This window comes from Astyanax mexicanus, chromosome 4 (assembly GCF_023375975.1).
Source record: "Astyanax mexicanus isolate ESR-SI-001 chromosome 4, AstMex3_surface, whole genome shotgun sequence".
In the NCBI taxonomy this organism is placed as follows: domain Eukaryota; kingdom Metazoa; phylum Chordata; class Actinopteri; order Characiformes; family Acestrorhamphidae; genus Astyanax; species Astyanax mexicanus.
Window position 1 is genome coordinate 15,579,554 of NC_064411.1, and position 27,960 is coordinate 15,607,513.

Genomic DNA, 27,960 nt, shown 5'->3' on the forward strand with positions numbered 1-27,960 from the left:
TTTTTGATCTGACTTCATGATCAACATTCAACCTGAAATGAATTTCTATTGACGTTGGTGATCAGCTGGATAGTGAAGCTTTTATCCTCCAGTTAGACCAGGAGCTCACCACTCACCCTGCTACTCCTACCATGTCCAACTGTTAGTCCTCATTTACTTGCTTTTATTAAAAATATAACTTTATGAAATGTGATTGTAACATTAACACCATGTGAGCATTTTTTTGGTTTTACTGAAAATTGTGAAAAAAATGTTAATCCTATGAATGCTCTGTAAGTTCATATAAATCAGCAATTTCTGAACAATATCACCACAGTTTTTGACATGTTTTTCTATAATTTACATATATTTGACACACTGGACCAAAAAAAATCCATGTGATGTCAACCACCCTTATATAAAATGCAGAACATCTCAAAGACACTAGATGGAGGCAGTGCTCCTTTCTCCCAGCATTATTATCACAGTGCACACACATGCAGTATAGTCACGTCAGAGTATAAAATTAACCAACTGTTTTTTATTTTAAAAAATGTATTTAAGAGGTAAATGAAATTATTTAGTGATTTTTGTTTCTAAATAGCTTATTATTATTTTTTTGTTTTGTTTTGTTTTGTTTTGTTTGTCATTTACCTTTATGTAACCCTTAAATAAGTAATGACAGTGAGCTCAGGCTGTTTAATGCAGTCATAGAAAACAGAATCATCTTGAAAAACTCATGAGAACGTTATAAAATGTGGGGCAGATCATGCGCAGTGCGGGGAGGAGCACTTTTGGACGGGTAGCAGAACTCGGCAGAACACCGGTCTGAAAACTGGGGGGGTTTACAGCTGTGTGGGAGAAACTTCAGACTCATGAATATTCAAACATTCCATTCAACCGTGTAATATGATTGGCTGACGAACAATGGCTCCGCCCTCCCAGCGTCTATTCGCTGAGAGAGTTAGGGGGCGGGGCTTAGAGGGAGAGCGGTGTGACGCAGTGAGGAGGAAGTGAAAGTAAGTTCAGTCTCCGCCATTAGAAGAGGACAGAAGCCCGGATTCACTCGGTAAGTTCAGAACTGAAGAGAATGTAGAACAGAACCGTGTAGCTTAAAGTCAGAACCGGTTCTAAAGGTTCCTCAGATCCAGAACCGGTTCTTTAAGCTCAGCTCAGTGTCCGATTCCACTGGAAGAACCAGGATCAGCATGGAGATCTGAACCGGGCCTGGATCAGACCTGGACCTGGTCTAGATCAGACCGGCTGGAGAACAATCAGCTGTAACAGATCAATAATGCTGTAAACTGAAGAGAAATGCGCAGATATAGATTGATATTTATTGATCACAGTGTAGTTTATGCTGTTTAAAGCGCATTACTGCTTAATGTGGACTTTGATCTGTTGGGGAGATAAAAACACGGAGCTGCTATAAAGGCGTGTTTATATGCAGTAGCGCTGTTTAACCAGCAGGGGGAGCAACTGAGCTCAAGATCACGTGGTGTGTTAGTGTTTTTAATCCTGCTGTTTTATATTATACTTAAATAATCTCTCTATTCTGATTCAGTTACATAATAATAATAATATTAATTATAATAGAACTGTGTGTATATTTATAATGTTGTGTAATGCAGTAATATTACTAATAATAATTAAATTATAATAATTATAATAACAGTAAATGTTTCTGTAATCTGTAGAATAATGTGTAATGAGGGTAAATCACACTGTTATGTATCGCTCTCTGTTTGTTTTGTTTTGTTAGTTTATCAGGTTTTGTTTAATGCAGTTCTGATGATAATGTCATTATTGTAAGAATAAAGGTTTTATTGTAACGGCTGATCTGTTCTCAGGGGTCGGTGTCGGCAGTGTTCAGCTGTGTGTGAATGAAGAAGAGTAAATGATGGATCTTCAGAACTCCAGCAGTGGAGGAGGACCTCCTGTCCTAAAGTGAGTAAATTAAGTGATGGGTTTAATATGTAAAGTAGTTTTGTATTTTAATGGTTTCAGCTCTAATCCTGGAGCTGTGATCTGCATATTTTACAGTTTTAAAATATTGAGAACAGAGTTTCTCCTAGACCAGAGTCAGAACCCTGTGCTGTATTTAAACACAGAGAAACGCTTAACAAACAGTAACAGTATTAGGTGGTTGCTGTAGTGATATTATGCTGTTGCTAGGTGGTTGCATATTTAGTTAAAAAATATGGTCCATATTTTTTAACATAAAAGTGACGATTTGCTCAAAATCTGGATCGGATTAGTCTGTAGTGAAAGTGATCTTTGGACCAGATCCATTGTGAGGATCCGTCTCGGATTTTACCACACGCTGTCTGGGTTTACATTAGTATTAGAAATGAGGAAATCCTGATGTGCTGCATTTGTATAGATCAGATGGAAGTGACTGGGTTTGATATTAAAGCTGTGGAATGAAGAAAGACTTGTTCTATTCTAGGCCTGGACAATAATTTGATATCTGTATTTATCGCGATAAGAAATGTTTCAATAATGGGGACATCATTTTTGTGGTATATCGATATGTATTATTTACACGGACAGGCATTTTTTACTGGTGTAAGCTCGCCCCAGAGTTGAACACAGTCTCCGTAGCTGAGCTATGTCTGTGCGTGATGACGTAATTACACAGGCACGTAGCCAGATAGGCTAGGCTAGGCTAGGTTAGATTTGGCTAGGCTAGGCTAGGCACCCCAGCAAACATGCCCACACTGGGCCAATGAGGGCCCAATGTGGGCCAACACATCGGCCCCGTATGGGCAGCCCACATCGGGCCATTGGGGATTTGCACATCGGTGCGGTATCGGCCCCACGCCATCGGCCCCATATGGGCAGCCCAAATCGGACCATTGGGGACTTGCACGTTGGTGCGGTATCGGCCCCACGCCATCGGCCCCATATGGGCAGCCCACTTAAGGCCAACGGAGATTTGCTCATCGGGACGGCACCAGCACCATGGCGTCGGCCCATTTCAGGCAGCCCACATTGGGCCAATGGAGATTTGCTCACCAGTATAGCGTCGGCCCCACGGCGTGGGCCCTTTTCAGGCAGCCCACATTTGGCCAGCGAAGATTTACTCCTCTATGCAAAATCAACACCAAAGCATTGGCCCATTGGGCCAACAGAGATTTGCAGAGCTCTAACACACACACACACACACACACACACACACTGACTCATGCCCTCAGTGGAAAACCAATTGTGGCCCCAAATTTTTAGAACTGTGCAATATTGAACAGAGAACACTTTTCAAGAAAGAAAATTTAAAGCTGTGCTATTGGCACTTTGACATTTTTTGCAACTGGCAGGAAAACAATTATATAAATAACACAATTTAAAGTGTATAGTAAATTAATTAATTTATTACAAAGTATCATGTATGAAATATAAACAACACACAACATTATTTAAGTAAATTACTTAATAATAAATCCCAAATTTATATTTTAGCATGTAGATAAACATGTACTGCATAAATATCTCCATTTGCAAAAACAGTATTTATAATAAACAGTATGATATAAATATCAAACATAATACAAAATAACAAAGAATTATAAAACTTAAATAAAAAATATATATATATATATATATATATATATATATAAACATCAATAAAAACAGCAAATCATATTCTTGAATAAATACTTGAATGCACTAGACTGATGTAGTAGATGAATAATAAACTGATACTATTATTGCTACTGGAACAAAGCCTCTGGGGTGGGTTTCCCGAAAACGATCAACCTCAGTGAATAACGAACGAACTAACGAATGACGTGAGTAAAGAACGAGCCAGTTCTGCGAGTGTTTCCCAAAGAGCTTCGCAACGTGAAAATTAACAAAGGAGGTTAAAGAACGTCTTTTTTGACTCCTCCCCCGAAACAGCGCACTCAATCGATCCACACATATCGATTATTATGCAGTATTTATTCAGTATTACACCCTAAAAATGTAAAAAAGTGTTGTAATCATCAATATTATACATATTTTGAAATTTAAATTACAAAAGGATGTACTTTGGCATTAATAAAATACTCCTACAGATACATATGACTAAATAAATAAGTCATATGTTTATATATAAATGTTTAATAAACATTAAACTTTTTTAAAACTATTATTGTTAATAAATATATATTATATTAATAGATATTGTACTAATATTATTAATAGTAATATTGATAATAATATTAATTTATTATTATTATTATTATTAATAATATAAAAATAATATAATAATACATATACGTATGTTCCGGTGTGTGTGTGTGTATATATACAGTGAGTCCAAGAAGTATTTGATCCCTTGCTGATTTTCTTTGTTTGCCCACTAATAAAGACACTATCCTTCTGCACTTTTAATGGTAGATATATTCTAACATGGAGAGACAGAATATCAAGACAAAAATCCAGAATATAATTTTAAAGAATATATTTTAATTAATTTGTATTTCAATGAGGAAAATAAGTATTTGATCCCTCTTGCCAAACACACTCAATACTTAGTGGCAAAGCCTTTGTTTGCAAGCACAGCGGTGAGACGTTTGTTGTAGTTAACCACAAGTTTAGCACACACACCAGGGGGAATTTTGGCCCACTCTTCTTTGCAGATCCTCTCTAAATCATGAAGGTTGGTGGGCTGTCGCTTGGCAACTCTGACCTTCAGCTCCCTCCATAGATTTTCGATCGGATTGAGGTCTGGCGACTGGCTGGGCCACTCCATGACCTTAATGTGATTTTTCTTGAGCCAATCCTTTGTTGCTTTTGCTGTATGTTTAGGGTCGTTATCATGTTGGAAGACCCAACCACGGCCCATTTTCAGATCCCTGGCAGAGGGGAGGAGGTTGTCCCTCAGGATTGTGCGGTACATGGCTCCATCCATCTTCCCAGTGATGCGGTGAAGTAGCCCTGTACCCTTGGCAGAGAAACACCCCCAAAACATTATGCTTCCACCTCCATGCTTGACGGTGGGCACAGTGTTCTTGGGGTCATAGGCAGCATTTTTCTTCTTCCACACATGGCGGGTGGAGTTGAAGTCAAAAAGTTCAATTTTGGTCTCGTCTGACCACAAAACCTTCTCCCAATAACTTGGTTCATGTTTCAAATGATCATTGGCATACTTGAGGCACGCCTCCACATGTGCTCTCTTCAGCAGGGGTACCTTTCGGGCACTGCAGGATGTGAATCCATTGTTGCACAAAGTGTTGCCAATTGTTTCCTTGCAAACTGTGGTCCCAGCTGCCTTCAGGTCATTTGCTAACTCCTGCCGAGTGGTTGCAGGACGATTTCTGACCGTTCTCAGCATCATTGCCACCCCAAGAGGCGAAATCTTCTTTGGAGCACCGGGCCGAGGTCTGTTGATTGTCATGTTATACTCTTTAAACTTTTTGATAATTGCACCAATAGTTGTTACTTTCACATCCAACACCTTATTAATCTTTTTGTAGCCCATTCCAGCTTTGTGAAGGTCAACAATTCTGACTCTGAGGTCCTGTGACAGCTCTTTGGTTTTACCCATGTTGGAGACTTGAAATCTGTGTGATCTGTCTGATTCTGTGGACAGGTGTTTTTCACACAAGTGATTAGTGAGAACAGGTGGCTTCAGGTCAGGTAACAAGTTGATTCGGAGTGTCTAACTGGTCTGTAAAAGCCAGAACTGCTAATGAATACTAAGGGATCAAATACTTATTTCACTCCATGAAATACAAATCAATTAATATATATTCCTTAGATTTATTTTCTGGATTTTCTTTTTAATATTCTGTCTCTCCATGTAAGAATACATCTACCATTAAAAGTATAGAATGATCATGTCTTTATTAGTGGGCCAACGAAGAAAATCAACAAGGGATCAAATACTTCTTGGACTCACTGTATATACATACATACACACACACACACACACACACACACACACACACACACACACACACTGTAAAGCTCCAGCTCATCCTAAATCAACATCTCAGTTGGGTTTAGGTCAGGGGATTTTGAAGGCCATGCACCTCTTTGTTAACTTTTGTTAATTCCATATGCGTCAATTAATTGTTTTCATAGTTTTAATATTAATCGACAGTGTAAAAAAAAATAAAAAATGAGACGTGTCAACTTTTGACTGGTATTTATATATTTGCGAGCTGACACACCCCAGAGTTTGCCCAGATGAACGGCCACAATGTTGGTTAGAAGCACCTAAATAAAGAATAATATTAAATATTACCTGCACATTCACCGATACCCTTTACAATACGTGTAGGTGTGAGTAAAGACACTGCAGGCGTCCCCTGCACCGGACCTACAGTACCAGGAATTTTCCCAATAGCATGGAAATATATTGTATTGTGCTGTAATTCCCGGGCTGGAGGGAAGTGTATATAAGTGTGTGTATGCCACATAACAGCCTGATTACAGAATCCACGGACTTGGTGACTTTGCAGCTTTGCTTAGACCGTGAGCATCATCTGCAGGAATCTGAATTTTAATAATTTATGGGTTTGATTGGTCAATTCCAGTATGCCCAGTTAGACTACACAGAGAAAGTTGGCATTATAATATAATATAATATAATATAATATAATATAATATAACTCATTCACTCACTGGCTGGAGTCTATACCAGCCGGCATCGGGGGGAAGGCAGTATACACCCTGGACAGGCCGCCAATCCATCGCAGGGCAGACAGACACACAGGCACATCCACTCACACACTCACACCTAAGGGGCAATTTTTATCCGACATCCAATTAGCCTGAACTTTGGACTGTGGGAGGAAACCGGAGCACCCGCAGACACGGGAAATAATATAATATAATATAATAATAATTATATATATAATATAATTGATTATAATTAATAGTAACATAATATAATTGCTTCAACCAGGGAAATTATCATTTTTCTCCCTCAAAATTGGCGGTCCCTGGTGTTTAAGGTGCTGAACTGCAAGTCGAGATCCCCTAAAGAAGCTCTTAAGAATAACGACTGGGTGAGGGCACTCGTTAATCTGCGAGCGAGTTTACGTAGTACTTTAGTTACGCACGGGTTTGGGAAACACTCTTTAATTAACGATCAATCTTAAGTACGAGTTAACGAAGTTCTTAGCGTTACGAAGCTTTCAGGAAACCCACCCCTGATCTCTATTATTAATTTTATTCCTCTTGCTTGTAGACTTGGAACCAAAATGTCATCCCAATCAAACCAGTAAAAAAAAATTCTAATTGAATATAACATTAGTTTTTGCATTAAGGTTTTTATCTCACAGCAATAATAATGAAGGAAATAGAACAGATATAGTTAATCATAATATCAAAAATGAATATTGTTTATGCATTAATATAGCATAGATCATAAATTAACTATTTTTTTGAAGAGACTGCATGAGACGATGCTTCCGTCCACCTGAACGGTCCCGTGCATTCCAAAGCCAAACCTTTGCAACCTGCTCGATCTCTGCATCCTTTGGATGTGGCATGATTGATCTTCTCACGGCCTCTTAAAATGATAATATAGAGATATGAGAATGCAGTCAGGTAAATACTACATCTGTTAGTGTCTTTTCATGTACAATGCTTAATTTTAGAGAAATTTGCAGACTGTATTTGATTACAGTGATTCTTATATAGTGATAGTTATTTGAATTTGAATTTCTTCAGGCTATTCATGGTGAAACATAAACAGCCTTTACAGTCACTGTGCGTGACTGGTAGTTACATTCTATAAACATGTGAGGTGGCCGATATCAGGATATCAGGTTCACAAAAATACCAAAACTTTTTAAAATGATATCTTTCCCTTAGCTTAACTGGCTAGCTTTCCCTAGGCTTAACTGGCTATCTTTGCATTTGCTTAACTGGATATATTTCCCTTAGCTTAGCTGGATATCTTTCCCTTAGCTTAGCTGGATATCTTTCCCTTAGCTTAACTGGCTATCTTTCCCTTAGCTTAACTGGATATCTTTCCCTTAGCTTAACTGGCTATATTTCCGTTAGCTTAGCTGGATATCTTTCCCTTAGCTTAACTGGCTATATTTCCGTTAGCTTAGCTGGATATCTTTCCCTTAGCTTAACTGGTTATTTTTCCCTTAGCTTAACTGGCTATCTTTCCCTTAGCTTAACTGGTTATTTTTCCCTTAGCTTAACTGGCTATCTTTCCCTTAGCTTAACTGGCTATCTTTCCCTTAGCTTAACTGGCTATCTTTCCCTTAGCTTAACTGGCTATCTTTCCCTTAGCTTAACTGGCTATCTTTCCCTTAGCTTAACTGGCTATCTTTCCCTTAGCTTAACTGGCTATCTTTCCCTTAGCTTAGCTGGATATCTTTCCCTTAGCTTAAGTGGATATCTTTCCATTTTCCATTTCCCTTAATATTTCCCTTAGCAAGCCATTGTTCCCTTAGCTGGTTATTGTTGACATACTTGGATATAAAGTTAACTTACTTAACAGCAGTCTTTCTCCAAGAGCCGAGATAAGCTGCCAACTTGGGAGCCCCTCGTGTTATTTAAATGTGAGGTAAATTCTCATTCTAACTTAGGACAATGCTAACTTTTTTTAGCACAATGCTAACTTCAACATAGCTACCCTTATAATGCTACAATAACCTGAGAGTGGTAACTGCATTAGCACCACATTAGCGTATCTTAGCAAAAAATAGAAAAGCGTATAGTAGAACAGAAATTATAACTTACCTTTCAGTCACTTTGACAGACCAAAGTCACTCACTGACTTTGCCTTTAAGCTTGATCGTTGCTCTGTGGTAAAGGCACGTGCAGGGAGGGGGGGAGGGGAGGGGGGTGGATTCGTTGGTTACATGATCCTCACAATTAAATATCACATGCAAAAATAAAAAAATATGTAACTTTTATAACCTTGCTGGCTTACACAAAGTGTATAGTCAAGCACAAAAACATTTATAATTTAATATTTTTATTTATTTATTATCAGCACTACCAATAATAAAGGTGAGATTATGAATCAGCACCATGGAGCAAATTCGTAGCTATCCAAAATATTAAATAAAAATATTTTTATAAATAAAAATGTATAGCTATACAGTATATGTCTTGAAAAATATGAGATGTTACTATGTGTGTGTGTGTGTGTCCCTCCAAAGGTCTCTGCACAACTCTGCTGTGGTACCTTGATTTTTCTCCACTTTTGGTTTAGAAAATCTTTCAGAGCTGATGCTACATTTCACACAGTGTTGCTCCTATCCACTAAGCTAGCTAATCTACCTAGCACTCACAGACAAAAACAATAAAAAATATTCAGATACCCTTCATATGAACTTGTTATGACACAAACTTTCAGATTGTAAAATATTGTATGGTAAATGTGGGCTGACCCAGAGTAACCTAGCATAGGATTTGTGTGGGCATGCTCACATATGTGTGCGTGCTGCCCACATATAACCCACAATGCCTACAGTGTGTAAATGGTGCAGGCTGAATTAGGGCTGACCCACAGTGTCCCTGCATGAGATTTGTGTGCACATGCCAAAGTGCAGGTTGCCGACATATAACCCATACCGGGTATGAAATGGTGCAGGCTGAATTTGGGCTGACCCACACTGGCTCTGCATGGGAATTGTGTGGGCATGCTAAACTGTGCTTTGCCCACATATATCCCACACTGGCCCTTCAGGGTGTGAAATGGTGCAGGCTAAATGTGGGCTGACCCACAGTGGGCCTGCCTGGGATTTGTGTGGGCACATCAAAGTGTTGGCTGTCCAAATAATTCCCACACTGGGCCTACAGGGGCATTAATGCACTGGACCAGTTTAGGCTAGCCCACAGCGGCCTTTTATAGGATTTGAGTGGGCCAGCCAATGAACAGGCTGCCCACAGAAAACCCATGTTGGGCCTGTTTGGAATTTTAATGGGCTAGCCCCTGCCCACAGTGCCCGCACTTAGCCCACGAAGGGCCGATGTGTAGCTTTTTGCTGGGTAATAATGCACTCCATATATGCAGGATTAAAGTAAAATAAATTATACTGGACATATATATATATAGAAAATGTCTCTAGAAGATATATAATAGGAAATGAAAAGTGTGAATTTTTCTTTTGCTTAAAACAGCAAGAAAGTACTACCCTGAATGTGATAATTAGGGGTGGGTGATATGGCTCCATATTTCAGGGTAATATAGTTCATGATATTCAAAAATATTGGCAACATTATTTCTTACGATATTTATGGCATACTGCCTTATTAAAACAGATTAATGTCATTTCTGGAGCTGTGATTGTATGCAGATAAATTATCCCATAAATGGTCCTACACCTGAATAAAAAAAGTAATATTATCTAATTTCTAGAACATAAAAACAGGAAGGGGTAGGTCGAGACTCTTCATCAAGCATATACATTTAATACAGGCTTTTTCTGCTTCCGGTCACTGAAATTATTGTATTGAAAAACTAAATATTTGATTATAAAAGGTGAGGGGTAGAGATGTACTGCAAGTCAGAAAATTACAAAGATATTTATAAGATAAAATGAGATACACTTTGTTAGAGCAGTATGACATATTTACAGCTAGTGCTGGACGATATGGCCAAAATTTATTTATTTACATTCCTTAATTTCGGTCGATACAATATAATTTCGATATCGATATAAATATTTGGAAGGCCTCAGAAAAACTGTTAGGAATCCCTGCAATGGAAATCTGTACCTATTACTGTCTTTAAAGCCTCCTCTCATAAAAAACTGTATAATACTTTAGAAATAAAAAAAATGGTCAGAATGAATTAATGCTCACCTTTATTTGCATGTAGCAATATAAAAACATGACATCTCTGTCAAACACAAACCAATAACCTATTTACATTTTACCAATATAAATAACTTTACATTACAACAGAGGCAGAGCTTCTTATCCTTTTGTAAACATATTTAACAGATCAAAACAAAAGTGCCTCATCCAGGATAAAGAATGCAGAAAGCCTTCATTTATATAAAAGGAACACGATATCACCGTCAAATAAACAAACCTATATCAACTATAAATAACTTAGATACAACATAAACTACATAAGTGCTTCAGCCAGAATAAGGAAGATATTGTGTGTAGTGAAACTGCTTGAGGTGGTGGAACAGATTAGATGCATTACCGTTGCTAGTCAACTCCACTTTCCGGCACAATTGGGAGCAAGCTGAAGTTTATCAGACCTTTGAAAGCCGAACCACTGAATTAGACCTGCCTCCCTCAACTATCTCTCCTGTTTAATCACTTGTGGAAGCATCAGGTGTGCACATTCTGCATCTAAAATCTAAAATTCTGCATCAGGGCCGAGCCTAATCGAGGAACTCGGTTCGGCCGCACTGCGCTCCGCTCGGCTTCATAGCGGGAGGCTCTAGGTGTGGACCGGAGCGCAGTCGAGCTTCAAGTTTTAGTAGTATGGATTATAGTGTAAAGTGTGATACTACTAAAGTAGTAGTATAACACTGTATTCAGTGCTCAGGACAGCAGCAGTGTTTCTGCTACATACATTTTGCAGCTGCAGCCTGCTGACAGTCAAGATACAACTACATATTAAAATGTCTGTGAATTTATAATGGGATAAAAGTACTGAAGCCTTTATTGTAGTATGAAGGTGTCCCAGTATTTTTCTCCATATAGTGTAACTAATGTAGGTAATTCTTTTTGGTTAATTGACCTGCTTTTATTTTAATAAAAATTTTTTTTCTTTGTTTTTCCAGAATAAACAACCAGGATATTTAATAAAGAACAGTGTTAAACTGCTGAAAGAGGTGAAGCACAAGCCATCCAGAAGAATCTCCTGAAAACGCAGAAATTGTTTGCTACATTTCACAGACAGATGGAGCCAAGTCCCAACATGGAGAAACATCAGCACTCTGTCAAGAGTTTTACTAAACAGAGTGATCTCAAAAAACACCAGCACATTCACACAGGAGAGAAACCGTATCACTGCTCAGACTGTGGGAAGAGTTTTACTAAACGGAGTCATCTCAAAAGACACCAGCGCATTCACACAGGAGAGAAACCGTATTACTGCTCCGATTGTGGTAAGAGTTTTACTACACAGTGTAATCTCAAAATTCACCAGCGCATTCACACAGGAGAGAAACCGTATCACTGCTCAGACTGTGGGAAGAGTTTTAATCAACAGAGTACTCTCAAACTGCACCAGCGCATTCACACAGGAGAGAAACCGTATCACTGTTCAGACTGTGGAAAGAGTTTTACTGAACAGAGTACTCTCAAACTGCACAAGCGCATTCACACAGGAGAGAAACCGTATCACTGTTTCGACTGTGGGAAGAGTTTTACTCAACAGAGTCATCTCAAAATACACCAGCGCATTCACACAGGAGAGAAACCGTATTACTGCTCAGACTGTGGAAAGAGTTTTACTGAACAGAGTACTCTCAAACTGCACCAGCGCATTCACACAGGAGAGAAACCGTATCACTGTTTCGACTGTGGGAAGAGTTTTAATCAACAGAGTAATCTCAAAAAACACCAGCGCATTCACACAGGAGAGAAACCGTATCACTGCTCAGACTGTGGGAAGAGTTTTACTAGACAGAGTGATCTCAAAAATCACCAGCGCATTCACACAGGAGAGAAACCGTATCACTGCTCAGACTGTGGGAAGAGTTTTACTAGACAGAGTGATCTCAAAAAACACCAGCGCATTCACACAGGAGAGAAACCGTATCACTGCTCAGACTGTGGGAAGAGTTTTACTAAACAGAGTCATCTCAAAAAACACCAGCGCATTCACACAGGAGAGAAACCGTATCACTGTTCAGACTGTGGAAAGAGTTTTACTAAACAGAGTACTCTCAAAAAACACCAACGCATTCACACAGGAGAGAAACCGTATCACTGTTCAGACTGTGGGAAGAGTTTTACTTTACAGAGTGAACTTATATTACATCAGTGCATTCACAAGAGATAGAAAAGTATCCCAAATCTGTTCCTCTGCCATAAAAAATGCAAACCTTAAATCTTTCAGACAGCCAAAAACACCTCATCATGCACAAAATCTTCACTCTGTTACAAGAACTTCATTTAAAAATGGCTTTTTACAGGTTCAGAAAAATGAATCTTATCCAGAGATGATGTTTACTGAATTTCATGCTGTGTTTTTATGTATGTTTGTATACCTACATTAGTTAATGCCTGCAGAGCTCTTCAACACTTAGTGTTGTGTTTTAAGAAGTTTTTACACACAGAATCATAAATGGTACCACTAACAGCATAAACTAGGAACATACATTTTTACAATTTTTTCAGTGATATGCTGAATAAATAGTAAAGCGATGATGCTAGCTCAGAGTAAAATCGTATATTAAATCCCAGCATTAGCTTTAGAACTAATAATAAACAAAAGTGAGGATTTTATCATTCTGGGACATTTTTAGGTTTAAAAATTGAATATGCTTTGCCATAAGTAGGAAATTATCATTTGGTCAACTTATGTCATTTACAGCCTTAACACATTCTCAATTGTTTACATATAAAAACTTTCTTTATTTTTTCCTCCACTCCACGTTTGTAGTTTGTAGTTGGAGCGAGGGCACTGCCAGTGTTTGCTCCAGATGTTAGATTAGCATTACTTAGTCTTTTAAAATTTAGATGTCGTAGTTTAAAGGAGTAGAGTATTCTTAGGAGTAGAGAATATTCTTAGCTTGCAACAAAAGGCCAACAAAATCCTTTTCAGAGTTAAAAAAAAAAACGGTCTAGCTGTAGTTTCCATACTGAAAGCAACACTCAGCAGGCTATGCAGCAGTAAGACTGCAGGATCCTTGATTCCCTCTACTGCACATGTGTCAAACACAAGGCCCGCGGGCCAAATGTGGCCACATCCAAGCGAGAGCTTGTAAGATCTTAGTGTCTATAATAAATAGGTCAGAAGCGTTCTTTGACCAAAAACTACATTTCCCACAATGCTTGTCGATTGTATTACCCGCGAAGTTACGGCTTACTGCCACTACACGGCAGTGTAGTCATTGATGTGGAAACCCTGCCGGAGGGAAGGCGTAACTTCGTGGGTGGAATTGAGACACACAAACGTTTATCCCATAATGTCCAGAAAAAGAGAAGCTGATGCAGACGGACGGCTGTGCTTCAAGGCGAAAGACCGGTACCAAAATAAACGCTTGTTAGGAGAGATATAAGTTTTGTGTAAATATTTAAAGTTTTAATGACGTTAATAAACATCACTGTGACAGCGCTAGTCACAGTTTCACCGCAGCAAAGGAGGAGCACGTGAATCACTTATCTAACCAGCCTGTACTGATTTCTGCCCCCAATAACCCTTTCAATAACCTCCAATAGCCTTTAATAGTCTCCAGTAGCCTTCAACAGTCTAACCTTGCAGCCGTGGTGTGTTCTAAACTCCGTAGTTATAAACATCCTGAGGTTAGCAGCGCGCTAACTGACCTGTTTATAATGTAATCCGAGCAGTGACGCCGTGATGGCTGCTCTAAACTGCTGCTGTTAGCTGCTTGGGCTGAAAGATGAACTGTAGAGAGCTGTATTATTCGGTTAGTGGGGTTAAAATCTTTATTTTCTACACAGAAGAATTTTAAAAACTGTAAAAATGCTCGTATAACTTGTATTTAATGTCATTTCTATTCACTTGAATAGTTTGGTTCTTGATTGATGGAGTTTTTGGATTTCATAACATGACAAATTAAAAGGATTTATTTTAATAGAGCAACAAGCAAACATTTTTTCCATGCAACTGTAATATTTGATTGAATAAATAGTATATTGAGAGTTATTTAACATTAAGGAGTAATTACATTCATTTTATATTACATTTGGTTACATTTTATTACATTTATAAGTTCCATCTGGCCCTCAGTGGACAGCCAATATGCCAATGTGGCCCTCGGCCAAAATGAGTTTGACACCCCTGCTCTACTGGTTTTCTCATTGGTCTATGGTTCAGTCAGTCTGATTAAAAATCTGCAAGTTAATCTACAGGGATATTTGGTTGTGTTGTGTTGCTAAAGTTATATACTCTGTTATCTTTTCCTTATTTGGTATCGTTTTGCTAAAGGGTTTTTTTTATATCTCTAAAGGTACTAAAAATATCTAATCCATTTACTTTATTGATTGTTTTATCCAGTACCAGCTATTATCGTTGTTTTACATCACCTTATGTATTTACTCATATTCATATCTATGTGATTCAATAAAAGGCTTTTATATTGCAAGATCTGCAATCTTATCTATTCTTTCAACTTAAGCATTTAGCCAAAAGCTTTTGTACACAGCCAAACATACATTCAAGCAACCACTATATACAGTGCCTTGCAAAAGTATTCGCCCCCCCCCCCCCCCCCCCCTTGAACTTTTCAAACTTTTGCCACATTTTGGGCTTCAAACATAAATATATGATTTTTTTGTTTGTTTTTTTGTGAAGAATTAACAACAAGTGTGTAAGAATACGGAGGAGTTTTGCCTTACTATGTTCATTGTTCATTGATTAAAGGGTCAACTTAGCATGATTGATTTTTTCCAGCAGAACCATGAGTTTCTGTACATGTAATCTATAGTCTGATAAGGTTGGGGTGACCGAGTTCTCGGCTGACGTATAGGATGAATAACTGCTTATCAGTATCAGGATCCGAGGGGTGTGAGGAGCCTCCTCACACACTATTAGACTGAGGCCAGGCGAATGCCTGTTTTTATTAGACTCTGTCTAGGAAGAAGAGTAGAGTTGGGCGGGAGAGCTTCTCCCGAGAGGGACTACAGAGCCACAGGTCCTGTTCACACAGCCGAGAACTCTGGAAACCCCAACTTTTCTCACCTTTGGGGTTTTCCTCTTATTTTCACCTTTTTATTTCAATTCATTTTTCAATAATCTTTTTACTCAATTTTTGATGTATCCAAAAAAACTGTTTTGCTCAGAAGATTCTTTGAATAAAATCTGACGGAACTACAATTTTGGACTGGATCTCCTTTTCTTCTTTATGACGTATCATGCCAGATACATCATAATTCGAACAGTAGATCAATAATCTTTCAATCGTGAAGTGGAACGAAATTTATTGGATACACATTATGTTGAGATACTCAGTATTTTGAGAACATTGGTATTTAACTTGTGTGAAACTGACACCAATAAATCCATAACTCCTGCTATTTACTTACATAGAAGTGTTTTTTTTCTCCATAGCTCAGTCGCTGTGAAGTGTGGAGGATAGTTTTGCAATATATTGATTATCGCTGAATCACAGTTTTGAGATATCACCGTTATCATTAATTTACCACTTTGCTCAAAGGTGCTGAAAAAAACTTGAAAATGGGCCTTGAAAGTGCTTGAAAAGTGCTTGAATTTTACCTTGTAAAAGGTGTTTGAACCCTGTGTTTAAAAACCCCAGCAGCACTGCTGCACCTGATCTACATGTACCAACACAACACACACAAACACGTCACCACATTAGTGTCAATGCAGTTTTAAGAAATATTTATCACGAAAATAAAGCTCTCTGGCGCTGGGAATTAAATATACAGGGTAAAATTTAGGCTAATCGGATATGCAGGTGAAAAAATAAACTGTGAAAAAATATGTGTGTGAATATGTGTATGTTTATACCTACAAATCTCAAATGTAAATTGACATAATATGGACCATTAAATGACGGTAACAACCTGACCGTTTGACACTTAGCTAATCTGCATACCAGTAGGAGAGAGCAGAGATAGACTGGCTGTGTATGAAACGGTAGGCAGCTACCACAATCCCTCATGCCTTAGCTGTTCATATGTTAACACCCACTAAATGCTTAACCCTTTACAAGTATTAATATGAACTTTAGGAAAAAGAATATAAACAGAATTGCCCTTTTTTCTATTGTGAGTTAAATGAAGTCACTGCTGCCTATTCTAATAAGCTAACCGTATGACTAGCTTGACGAGTTCTGGGGACATTTTTACATGGGATGTGTCTGAAAGATCTGTGGAAAAAAAGACATTACTTAAAATAATAAAAAGTATTATTACAAACGTTACAAAAGGACTTTCTGAGCTGAAAACAAAAAAAAAAGAAAATATGTTTTAAAAAATTTATAGAGATATCATATATATCCTATACCCAGTTTATAGACACATTTGGGACATACCGGGGTTGGACAATGAAACTGAAACACCTGTCTACAGTCACTCAGTGTTCTTAGTTTGCATAAAAATAAATTTATGCCAGTTTTTACCCTGAGCTCTGGCTTGCTCCAATTTTTTCCTCCTTTTTTCCTCTCTGTATCACAAACTCTTCTAGTTCCTCCCTTTACCCAAGTTTGATTTTAGGAAGTCTTTATAGCCACAGGGTCAAAATGAGACGCATAAACACTACAGAGCAGGGGTCTCACCATGGGCGCAGATGATTATAGTGACCTCATCCGAAATCTACCATCTACAAGCATAAACGTTGGGGTTTTAATTTAATTAACAGTACGTTTGTGGAATTCTGTGTTCCACAATGCCCTCGTTTTTAAACTAGGAAGCGTTCAGTTCAGAGGTTACATTGTTCGGAGCTCCGTGTTCCAGTTCCAATGTAAATTTAACGCACCTTCTCAAGTCCGGTGTTCTAAGGAGCTGGTAACTGCCTGTAGACTACAGACACAGGCAGTTACCAGCTCCTTACGGTACGTGTCCACTGGCACTTTTTTTCAACGCTGGATCTCCTTGCTCGTTTTTGAATTAAAATGAAGCAACAGAAGTAGACAGTCATAAGTTTAATATTTTTATTTTTTTACCAACCTCACTGTAACCTATAGCTCTATAAATCCATATTCTGCCGCTTTCAGCTTCTCTTCTGTGGTTGAAAGGCGCCTGTTCTGTGTGTGTGTGTGTGTGTGTGTGTGTAAGAGGCTTGTGTGTGTGTGAAGACGCAGCCTGCTCTTCCCTCATTGGCTGGACGCAGCCTGCTTTTCCCTGATTGGCTGGACTGGACACAGTGCGGTGGCCGGATTTATTTGAATAAAGTTGAGCCGGAGGGCGGAGCTGCGTTAAACGCAACGCAACCCGGCATGCACCGAGGCATGCAGCGGCTCTCTCCATTGATTTTATGTATGATGTTATTATGATGTTATTTTAGTAAGCAGTCGCTGTTAACTGAAATTATAAGATGTAAAATGTTAACATTGTCTTCCTGGTCTTGCCTAGGCTGTAGCAATGAAGAAACAAAAAACAATGACAGCGTTTTTTCAAAAACCAAACAATGTGATATGGAATAGTAGGATGTCAGTGATTTGGCATCATGGTGTAAGAATGCGCGCAGATGGCACTGGGGACATATTGACATACCAGACCAATAACAGTTTCAGTATGGCTAGTGTTGATCAGAAAAGTGATTATTCTAAAGTTTATTGCAGCATATATATATATATATATATATATATACAGGGGCGCAGATGGAATTTGTGAACTGGGGGGGACCAAGCTGTAAAATCATATATATATATATATATATATATATATATATATATATATATATATATATATATATATATATATATATATATATATATGCTGCAATAAACTTTAGAATATTGTTATTGTTATATGTTATTGTTTTTGTTTCTTCATTGCTACAGCCTAGGCAAGACCAGGAAGACAATGTTAACATTTTACATCTTATAATTTCAGTTATATATATATATATATATAAAATTTTACAGCTTGGTCCCCCCCAGTTCAAAATGTCCATCTGCGCCCCTGGGTCTCATACTCGCGGCCCGCGGGCCAATTGCGAGACGTGTTGTTACAAACAGCAGAGATGTAGTAATGATTCAGGACGCTGTGACACATTACAAATACGTGCTTTCATGCTGAAATACTTTATATTATGCTCTTTAACAAAGACAGACATGTGGTATGGCATATTAATGAGTGCATAAATTAATTATATATATAAATTAATTATATAATTTCTATTATTATTAGAAAAATAACGAAAATTAACCCAAAATGTTGACAAAAATATAATCTAACGAATTTCAAAACATAGAAACGAAAAACGTTAAAATGATATTAATACAACAGTTTAACACCTGGATCAAACAGTTATAAGGATTTATATTTATGCTTAGTACACAGACTAAGCTTAATAGAGCAGACACAGGCATTCTGCTGTCCAGAATTTTAACAGATGCTTATTCTTACTCAATAGCTGGAGTTTTTGAAATGAAAAATTAAAAGAGAAAAGAACTTTGAACTGGACATAACTTTATTTATGTCATTTATGTCACATTTCACTTTGCTATTATGTATCTGAAAGCCACTTTTAATTTTTTTTTTTTCATATCTAAAAAATAAAGCATCACCCTGTCATCTGGTGCTGCATGTCAAGTATATAAACCTTAAAAAACATTTGAGATACACAGCAATATAAAGCTATATGTTAGCTAAATGTATATATTAATTAATTGACTAAAATCTCTCCTGCGCTTTAAAATGCTGCAGTCACGCAGAACGAGCTTGAAAGCTTGCATGGCACTGCGATTAAAAAAAACTTTTAATAAATAAAGTCCTATAAAGTGTAGCAAATGTATGGTATTAAATTCGAATATTTACTCATATTCAATCAAGAGAAATCAGGCAAAATGCGCCGCTCTCTCTCTCTCGCATCGCCGAGCTGAATTCAGCGCGAGGCTTCAAATAATATAACAACTCAGTTTAGTTAAATTAATTAAGATGAGTGAGGACCTGTAAAGTTAATCAAATATTGTCAAATATAAAGGATAGGTTGAGGTTTTGGTGAGCTGTTTCAATTATTTGAAACCGAAACTAACTGAAACTGATATTATTCTGCGCACTATTAGAAAGGCTTTGATTTTGTTTTAAATTAATTTTTATTTTATATTAATTATTTTTTAATTCATTTTAAATATTTTTATTATTTTTATTGATCAAATATTTTTTTTCATAAGATATATATTTTTTATTTTTGATGTATTAATTTTTATGATCTTTTTAAAGTTTTTTATTTTTCCTTTTTTATCTTTATATTTTTTCCGTCTATAGTAAATGTCAGTTTTTATTTCTAATTTTTCTAATTTTATTTATAATATTTTTAATCCCTTTTAAACTGTAAATGTTCAGCGGCACAGTAAATGAGGGTCCTCCTCCAGTGTAAATAACCGATTGCTTGATTAATATTCAATGTTGCAAACCCAGTTTTTACATAAACAATAAACAGAACAAAGAATAAAATAACATTGCTGATGTATCTTCAACAGCACATCGCATCCTATTCACTTCAATGGAGAGAGCCACTGCATACCGGCTGGGTTGGGTTGCGTTGCGTTGAACGCAACCCCGCATTCTTTATTCAAATGAATCAAGCCGCCGCGCTGCTTTCAGCCAATCAGGGACTTCACACACACACACACACACACATTCGAGCCTTACACACACAAACGGCAAAATATGGATTTATATAGAGCACAGTAAAGTTCATTTAATCATTAAAAGTTTAAAATTGAGTACACCTGTATTTGGATTCAAGATACGCCCACACGGCGAGAAGAGAGATCTGGTGTTCTGTCGACTTGTGCTACCCTGACAAACCGTGCTACCCTTTTGTGTATATTTAAAGGTAAAAGCACAAAAGTAGCACAATACTAGAGCATGTTTCCAGCAGAAGTTCATGTACTATGTTTGGATAGTCTAAACCACCGTATCAGGGTAAAGTTATGGTAGTAAGAGTTTATTATAATCTTTTTTTTATTTTAAGATCATATTTTATTATTATTGTTGTTATTATTATTATTATTATTATTATTATTATTATTATTATTATTAATTGCCATTACACTTTGACAATGTAATGACAGTGAGTCCAGGTTATTAAATGAACAAAAAATATTAGAAAAACAGAATTATTATAGTACACTTGAAATAATAATACAAATGTAGGTTAGCACATGCGCAGTGTCTTTAAGCGCGTATCCATGGGTAGCATCACTCGACAGAACACCTGGCATGGCAGAATGTGTTGAATAAAATACGTGTTCTTGTCCTGTGCGGCCCGGCCTCACCCAGTCTCTACCTACAGCGGCCCCCAGATAAGATTGAGACCACTGCTATAGAGCCAGAGAACCAGCTCCAGACCTGAAGATTCAGACCAGTAGTTCCAATGAACTTATTGAACATAAACAGTCCATAAATACAGCTACAAACTACAAAAGCCTACAATAGACCCAACAATAAATGCTTAATGATCCTACAAGTACAGGCGTTTAACAAATATCACTCATTTGTATCTCTACAGGACGCCAGAGCAGCCAAAACATTAAGTACACACAAAAATCACCAGTCACACGGCATATTACTTAGTTTCACATTGAAGGGCAGCCTTTAAAAAGGCTTTTTAATATAATATGACACAATATCTGTCTTATTTCCATGATAGTTAGCTAAATATTTAATTAATCCAGCATGCGCTCTCCGTTTTACTACTAATCAATGCGCGTAGCCTGACCCCTTCATCCGAGCGCAGAGAAGGGGCTAGGCAGCCATGGCCCCGCCCCTGGAGTGAAAAGCATGAGTCTTATTGGTTAGATTGTCCTAAGACTTTTCTAATAGACTCATTACTACACCCTTCTCAAAATCAGGAGAAGGGTCCGCGGACACGTGAGCAGAAGACATTTTAAAGAGCTTTGATTGGTCAGTACGGCTGTCAATCATACAGTCCTATAGCAACGAAAAACACAGGCTAATGCTTTGAATTAGTTGCTGTTTTTTTCGTTAATCTATAAAATAAATGCTTACACTTGCAATAATTATATACATCCTGATAAAAAAATATGTAATTATTTACATGCACATTTGGTCAGCCCTTAGAGGCCTTACTGCACACCACTGATATGTATATTGAATATGAATTATACATAATACTTAAGGCTGGACAATAATTTAAAATCACTGATTGTCTCCAATAATGTTTTTGTAATTTTTAAACGAATATATTTTTATTAAATATTGGCCTGGAGTTCTAAGACAGCAATGGTCCTCCAACTAAAAAATATTCTTAAGAGGCATTTAGTATTTACAGCATCTGTTACCGACTGACGTTCATTACAGAGAGCTGCGTCAGTTCAGTGCATTAATTTGAGAAGAAAAGATAGAACCCAACAGGCATATGTAGAGCCATACACCTTATATAAAGGTATATACACCTTAATGAAGAAATTTATTGTGTGTAAAGGATGATTTACACTTCTTACATAGGTATAGGCTTCATAAAATGTATTTAAAGTAAAAAAAAAAAAGGATTTATTGATTTTAATAGTTCCTAGAATTTTTTTTGTTACAGATACTAACATTATACTCTGCGTAATTGAGGGAGGAGTCATGGCAGGTGTGAGGTTTTCGTGCATTTGCGCTTGATTTCAAGTTGATTGCGATGTACTAAGAGAAACTACGTGGGATTTTGTCTACGCACGGTTTGATAAATCCGGATTTTTTTGTGCGTACGGAACTTTTCAGGTCTGAGCGTACGGAACATTTTAGTAGGAAGTCCACGCAAGTCTTAGTACATGAGGCCCCAGGTGTTGACATTGTACACTGTAAAAAATGTCCGTGAAAATTACAGTGAAAAACTGTGAAATGGCAACAGAAATAAACCGTAAAGCAAGAAGAAGCTTATTGTTGTAGAATAAACATTGAATTACCATAGATTAAAAAACTGTGAAAAATGTTAATTTTAATTGTTTTAACATGTGAAATATATGGTGAAAAGCTGAAATGGTGACAGCATTGGACAGTCATATTAAAAATAGCACATTACTGTATTATTCACGGTGTACAAACCTTAAATAAAAAACATGCCGTCAATTATATTTTTTACCATTTTAAGATGTGAAATATACACTGTAAAAAAAAAATCTTGTCAAATTTACGGTGAAAAACTGGCAGCTGTGGTTGCCATTTTTTCACCGTAAAAAATACAGTGATCTTGTATATGGCTTCACGGTAAGGTATATTAACACTTGTAAAAACAACAGTTTGAAAATGCCGCCAGTATTTCACAGTAAAATAAACAGTTGCAAATGTATAAGATATTACAGTTTAATTCTTGTCAACAGTAAATTTCATATTGATAAACCGTTTTGTTTACAGTATATTCTTGTGAAAAAAGTATATTACATTGTGAAAAGCAGGGCCTGAATGGGATGTAACGCAGCTGTCTATGGGGCATGGCTATGTTAATTAGATGTTTAGTTCAGAGACATCACCATGATGTAGTTTCATAGTGGTTTTATCCACCTGCCTGGGTTTTACATTATGTGTATATAAGTGATTTCACTCTCCGAGCACGTCTCTGTGCTGTAAGTGAGCAGTCCAGTTAATGAAGCACTTTTGAAAAAGATAATGCTGTTTAAAACTGTATGTTGTTTACAGCGTGACTCAAAGTTATTGGACAACCACAAAAATTTGCCATAAAATTGGACAATAAATGCTGTGGAATGGATCATTTTTCACTTAAAAAGCAACAGGGTTACATTGTGAATTATACAGCTATACCATGAGCCTATATACACTTTCACCGTTATTTTAACAGTAACTCCTCTTTATTAGTACATTTTCAAACTGTTGTTTTACAAGTGTTAATATACCTTACCGTGAAGCCATATACAAGATCACTGTATTTTTTACGGTGAAAAAATGGCAACCACAGCTGCCAGTTTTTCACCGTAAATTTGACAAGATTTTTTTTTACAGTGTAGTGGTGAACAGCTTCATCACCAGCATCCATACACACATATTGTAAACCCCAATAATAACTGGTGTTTTTTTTTAGTTCTGCAAACTCAAGTAACCCCTCCCTTTCCAGTCCTCTCTGTAGAGATTATCCAGGTGAATCATAACAGATCCAACTGAACAAAACACTATCACCTAAACCTCATTGTATATATTTTTTTTGTTTATTTTACAATACAAAGTTTCAACTTTTCTATATATTCCTGTATAAAATATACAAAGTAAATTTTTCCCCAAAATAATAAAAATCATTTTAGATAAGCTATGAATTCCCTGTTAGTGTAAAACCTTAAGCCTCCATATCAGATCTGAAAAAGGAGGTACAGAGGATGGATGAACTCAAGCTTTGCAGATAAGCATCACCTAACCAAACCTTTCTAATAGCAAGAACAAAACTTGCACAAGCAAATCAGTTAAGTCACCTCACACTCAAACTTCTAATCTAAACTGTTCAACTGGTTGAAGGGCAGTTACAGTTGACCCAGCAGTCAATGGGTTAATAAAATAAAAAAGGGAGTTAAAAGTAGAGTTGTGATTGAGCCTGACTGCACAAAGGGTGAAATCAGTGGTGTTGTGCTGGTGTACATTTTAGGAGTAACAGGTTTTTATCTGATCAGCATGAATCAAGGGGAAAATTTTACAAGTGGATGAACATGGTAAGCAGCAGTCCTTCCACATTGGTGACCAAGTCTTGCACATTATTTTGAACTGAAAGGCATATTAATGACTTCATTGGTTGGTTGATGCAGTTTGACAGAGTTGAAGTCTCTTTTCGTGGAAGAAGAGCCGTGGGAATTAAAGGCATTCGTGACCAGGCTGTGGTGGGACATGCTTCTAAAGCAGACCTGGGCATTGGAAGGCTATGAGATGATGATAAATTACAAGGGAATAGTTAAATCTGTCATGCTATCCACACCAAAAACTTGTGTGCACGTCTTAGCGGTGTATTACGGTAGCCGCGTGCACAGCGGAGCTAGAGAAGTGAAGGCTTGCGCTTCTCGTGCAGAGACTGAAAATGGACAAGAAACTAGTTTTACAGCTAAATTAACATATATTATCCAGATCTAATCAAATAATATACACCAGGAATACAACTACCTATCTGTAGATCAGTGTAAAATTTTAGAAATAAGCAAATCAGAGGGTTATCAAATGATAACTGCTGAACATTGTGTAACATTGTTCATTGTATTTAATATTTAGTTACATTTTATTTATATAGCGCTTTTTACAACAAAGGTTGTCACAAAGCCGCTTTACAGGTAAAACAGGTCAACGCCTCTTATGAGCAGCACCACAGAGATGCCAATTTTATGGTGACACAGTGGCAAAAACTCCCTTTAAGAGGAAGAAACCTTGGAAGGAACCAAGACTCAGTCCGAGGAACCCATCCTACTCGGGTTGACCCGCTCAGTACAAACAAGTAACAAACAAATAACAGAACAAAACAGTACAGAGAATTAATGTGAACTATGGCTAATATAACAGGTACTAATTTATGAATATAAGAATGTGATGGGCACAAACTATAGAGCTATGGCTAATACAGAAACAGATACTGAGTGTGTTAATGTTAATCAGTGCAGGGTTGCAGAGCTGGAGTACAACACAGCGGGCAGTGGAGAGCCAGGCTGGGAACATCAGGAACAGCATCTCCATGCATGTAAAAGAGATAGATAGAGAAAACAGAAAGGAAAGGAAGAGAAACAAAAAGCAGGAGTTAGAAAGGTTGTGTAATGATTCTGATGAGTAGAAGAGCAGGGCTGATTCCTGAAGTGGACACATCCAGGCAGACCGGCCGGCCAGGCGTCTCAGCACGTGAGAGAGAGAGAGAACAGAGAGGGGAGGGAAGAAAAAGGGGTTAGAATGGTTTTATAAAACTCTGCTGGAGTGGGATGGGCACTGGTAGCAGCAGCTCAGGACATGGGGAGAGAAAGAGAAAGCAGATGATTAGGACAGGGTTTATATTTGCTGGATAAGCTGTAAGAGGAAGACATTGTAATGAGACATTACTCAAACGCTTGAGCAAATAGAAATGTTTAGAAGAGTCTAGATTTAAAGGTGGTGTTCCTCCAGAAGTGGTGAATGCATTCGGCACAAATCTGGAAAAGAAAGACTGCATTATTGCTGACAACACTGGCAAAATGAAGCTACTCTACTCTGCTATCTCTACTCGTAGCCAAGGGGGACTACATCTGACGACTACAGGCTCAACGGAGATTCAAGAAGTTCCAGCCATTGTGGATGACGTCTACCCTTTGAGGGTCTGGTCTAGGGTTGGGCGGTATGACGGTATTTCGGTATACCACGGTATTTAAATATGGTGACGGTATTGTAAAATAGTGACGGTATATTAACCACGTGACGTGCCAAACCTGAACTTTGAAAAACGTATGTTTAAGACATTCTGCGCATTCACAATGAAAGAGCAGTAGGAGGGGTAAGCAGTTGGAGCTCCCTGATTGGTTATGGGGTGGGGCTTCTCACTGAGGAGATCACACAGCAAAAACTCAATCAACTCTACAGGTTTCACTAATTTTCACCAAAATTATCGCCACAAATAGCCACATTTGTGCTGAAGTGACAATAAATCCCTATACTAACCAACCAACCACCGAAATAATCAGATTTATCAGTTTATCCTACAGCATGGGGTGTTCAGTGTGAGATACTCAAAGTTACAGCTGTTTCCTTAAATATTCCTCATCTCCTATTTCTCTACAAAACAGTTTTTTTTTTGTCACTCACGCTCATATTCTAATCCCATACAGAATTCTGCAGTTTCCTGTCATTATTTCGCAGCTAGCTCGAGCGCTGTAAATATAAGCAATTCCGCGGACCGCGAGGCGCTGCACCCCGCAACCCCTGCTCCCCTTCGCAAGCAGAAACGGAACAACACCACCCGCTGTTAAGCTGCTGTAATGGATACTGTAATTTCAGTTTGTTTTATTTTTTTCTTTTAATTACCGTTTTTATTAGTTTCAGTTAAGGGGAACTTTCACTTTCAGTTTTCGTTATTTCGTTCGTTTTCATTAACAGTAATACGTTGTTATATGGTGATTATCAGGCCGTAGCTTTATATAAAATAAAAATAGTATTAAAAACAGATGACTATTTCCTGGAGCCTGGACTGACCCGAGATTTTCCATTACTTTCCTCGGGCCGGGTCTCGTCCGGGCTGAGAAATAAAAATCAAAGTATCCTGCTATTTAAAAGAATGGAAAATTTAATAAAAATAATAATATAGTTTTGCATACTAGAGTTTAGATTGTCTGCCTGAACCCCAGCGTGAACGCGAGACTGAACCCGAGCGTGAACACGAGCTCATCCGCGCGTTTAAAGCTCCGCAGCATCTAATAAAAACAGATTCACAAACAAACTCTGACACTATTTTAAGTGTTGGTGCAAGCCTGCTATTTGCGCAGGGTTTATCATAGGGCCACAAGGGTCAGAAATCACCCTCATTCATTTCCCAGATTATTTCATGCTGGCTGATTTTTTTCTTTGTTTTCTCTCTTTCATGATTGAATATTACAAGGATATTACTTCAGTAGTGAGTGAGGGCAAATACTTAATTCAGATTTGCAAACTGTTTCTCATTTTGCACATAATCATACTGTGAGAATTTCAGGTTTACTAAATAGGTGGACCCAAACCCAGACACCACAGATGCAGAGGGAGTTTCAACCAATCATCTTTAACATAATGTTAAACAGTTACATGTGATTATTATTATCTAGCCAGCTGTTCACATATTCTATTATATTTGGCCTGTAGTCTACTGTAGTTATTAACTATTTTAATTAAAGCTGCATTAACTAAATTCATTGGCAGGTTATTTAGCAAAAATTCGAAAAAAAAAACAGCTAATAATAATTACCTCTAACTCTCTGACAATTAATGTGCTCACTTAAACCTAAGTAACCTAAACCTATTCAAATATTATGTACAGTTATTTTATGTACCAAATATATAAAAAGTAGAACTATGTTGGAACTGTTGAGAAAATACTTCACAACTGGAGCTGTGCTGAGCTGTGAAATGCATGTGTCTGATCCATGTGTGTAAGCCTGATGGATCATTTATTAATAAACAAAAAAGAGAAAAAAATGAAGATATTTACTGAATTCTTGGAATAGAACATGAACTTGTTCCAAAGATATATCAAAGAAACATGGTTCAGTCGGATCACTTTTGACATATATTGTACATAAAATGATTAACAAG

General features: G+C 37.4%; 4 protein-coding genes across 10 annotated transcripts in view; 2 read left to right on the forward strand and 2 right to left on the reverse strand.

Annotated features, from left to right (window-relative positions):
• LOC125801362 (zinc finger protein 239-like) overlaps positions 1 to 27,960 on the reverse strand; it is a 196,717-nt gene that overhangs the window by 69,143 nt on the left and 99,614 nt on the right. The window lies entirely within an intron of this gene.
• Positions 1 to 27,960, reverse strand: part of LOC125801241 (zinc finger protein 484-like) — a 356,394-nt gene that overhangs the window by 57,205 nt on the left and 271,229 nt on the right. The gene's annotated exons all lie outside the window — the stretch shown is intronic.
• Positions 1,837 to 15,913, forward strand: LOC125801288 (zinc finger protein ZFP2-like). The gene is made up of 2 exons (XM_049477757.1): positions 1,837 to 1,926; positions 11,688 to 15,913. Exon 2 carries the CDS (start codon positions 11,807 to 11,809, stop codon positions 12,911 to 12,913), a length of 1,107 nt encoding a protein of 368 aa, XP_049333714.1. The 5' UTR covers positions 1,837 to 1,926; positions 11,688 to 11,806; the 3' UTR covers positions 12,914 to 15,913.
• The window catches only part of LOC125801208 (zinc finger protein 484-like), a 207,810-nt gene continuing 181,686 nt past the window's right edge, over positions 1,837 to 27,960 (forward strand). The window contains exon 1 of the mRNA XM_049477573.1: positions 1,837 to 1,926. The gene's annotated coding sequence lies outside the window, so the exon portion shown is untranslated. The remainder of the gene's footprint in view (positions 1,927 to 27,960) is intronic.

Bases quoted from the DNA above. Each gene is read 5' to 3' on its own strand.
- LOC125801288 (XM_049477757.1), top strand. From the start codon at position 11,807: ATGGAGCCAAGTCCCAACATGGAGAAACATCAGCACTCTGTCAAGAGT.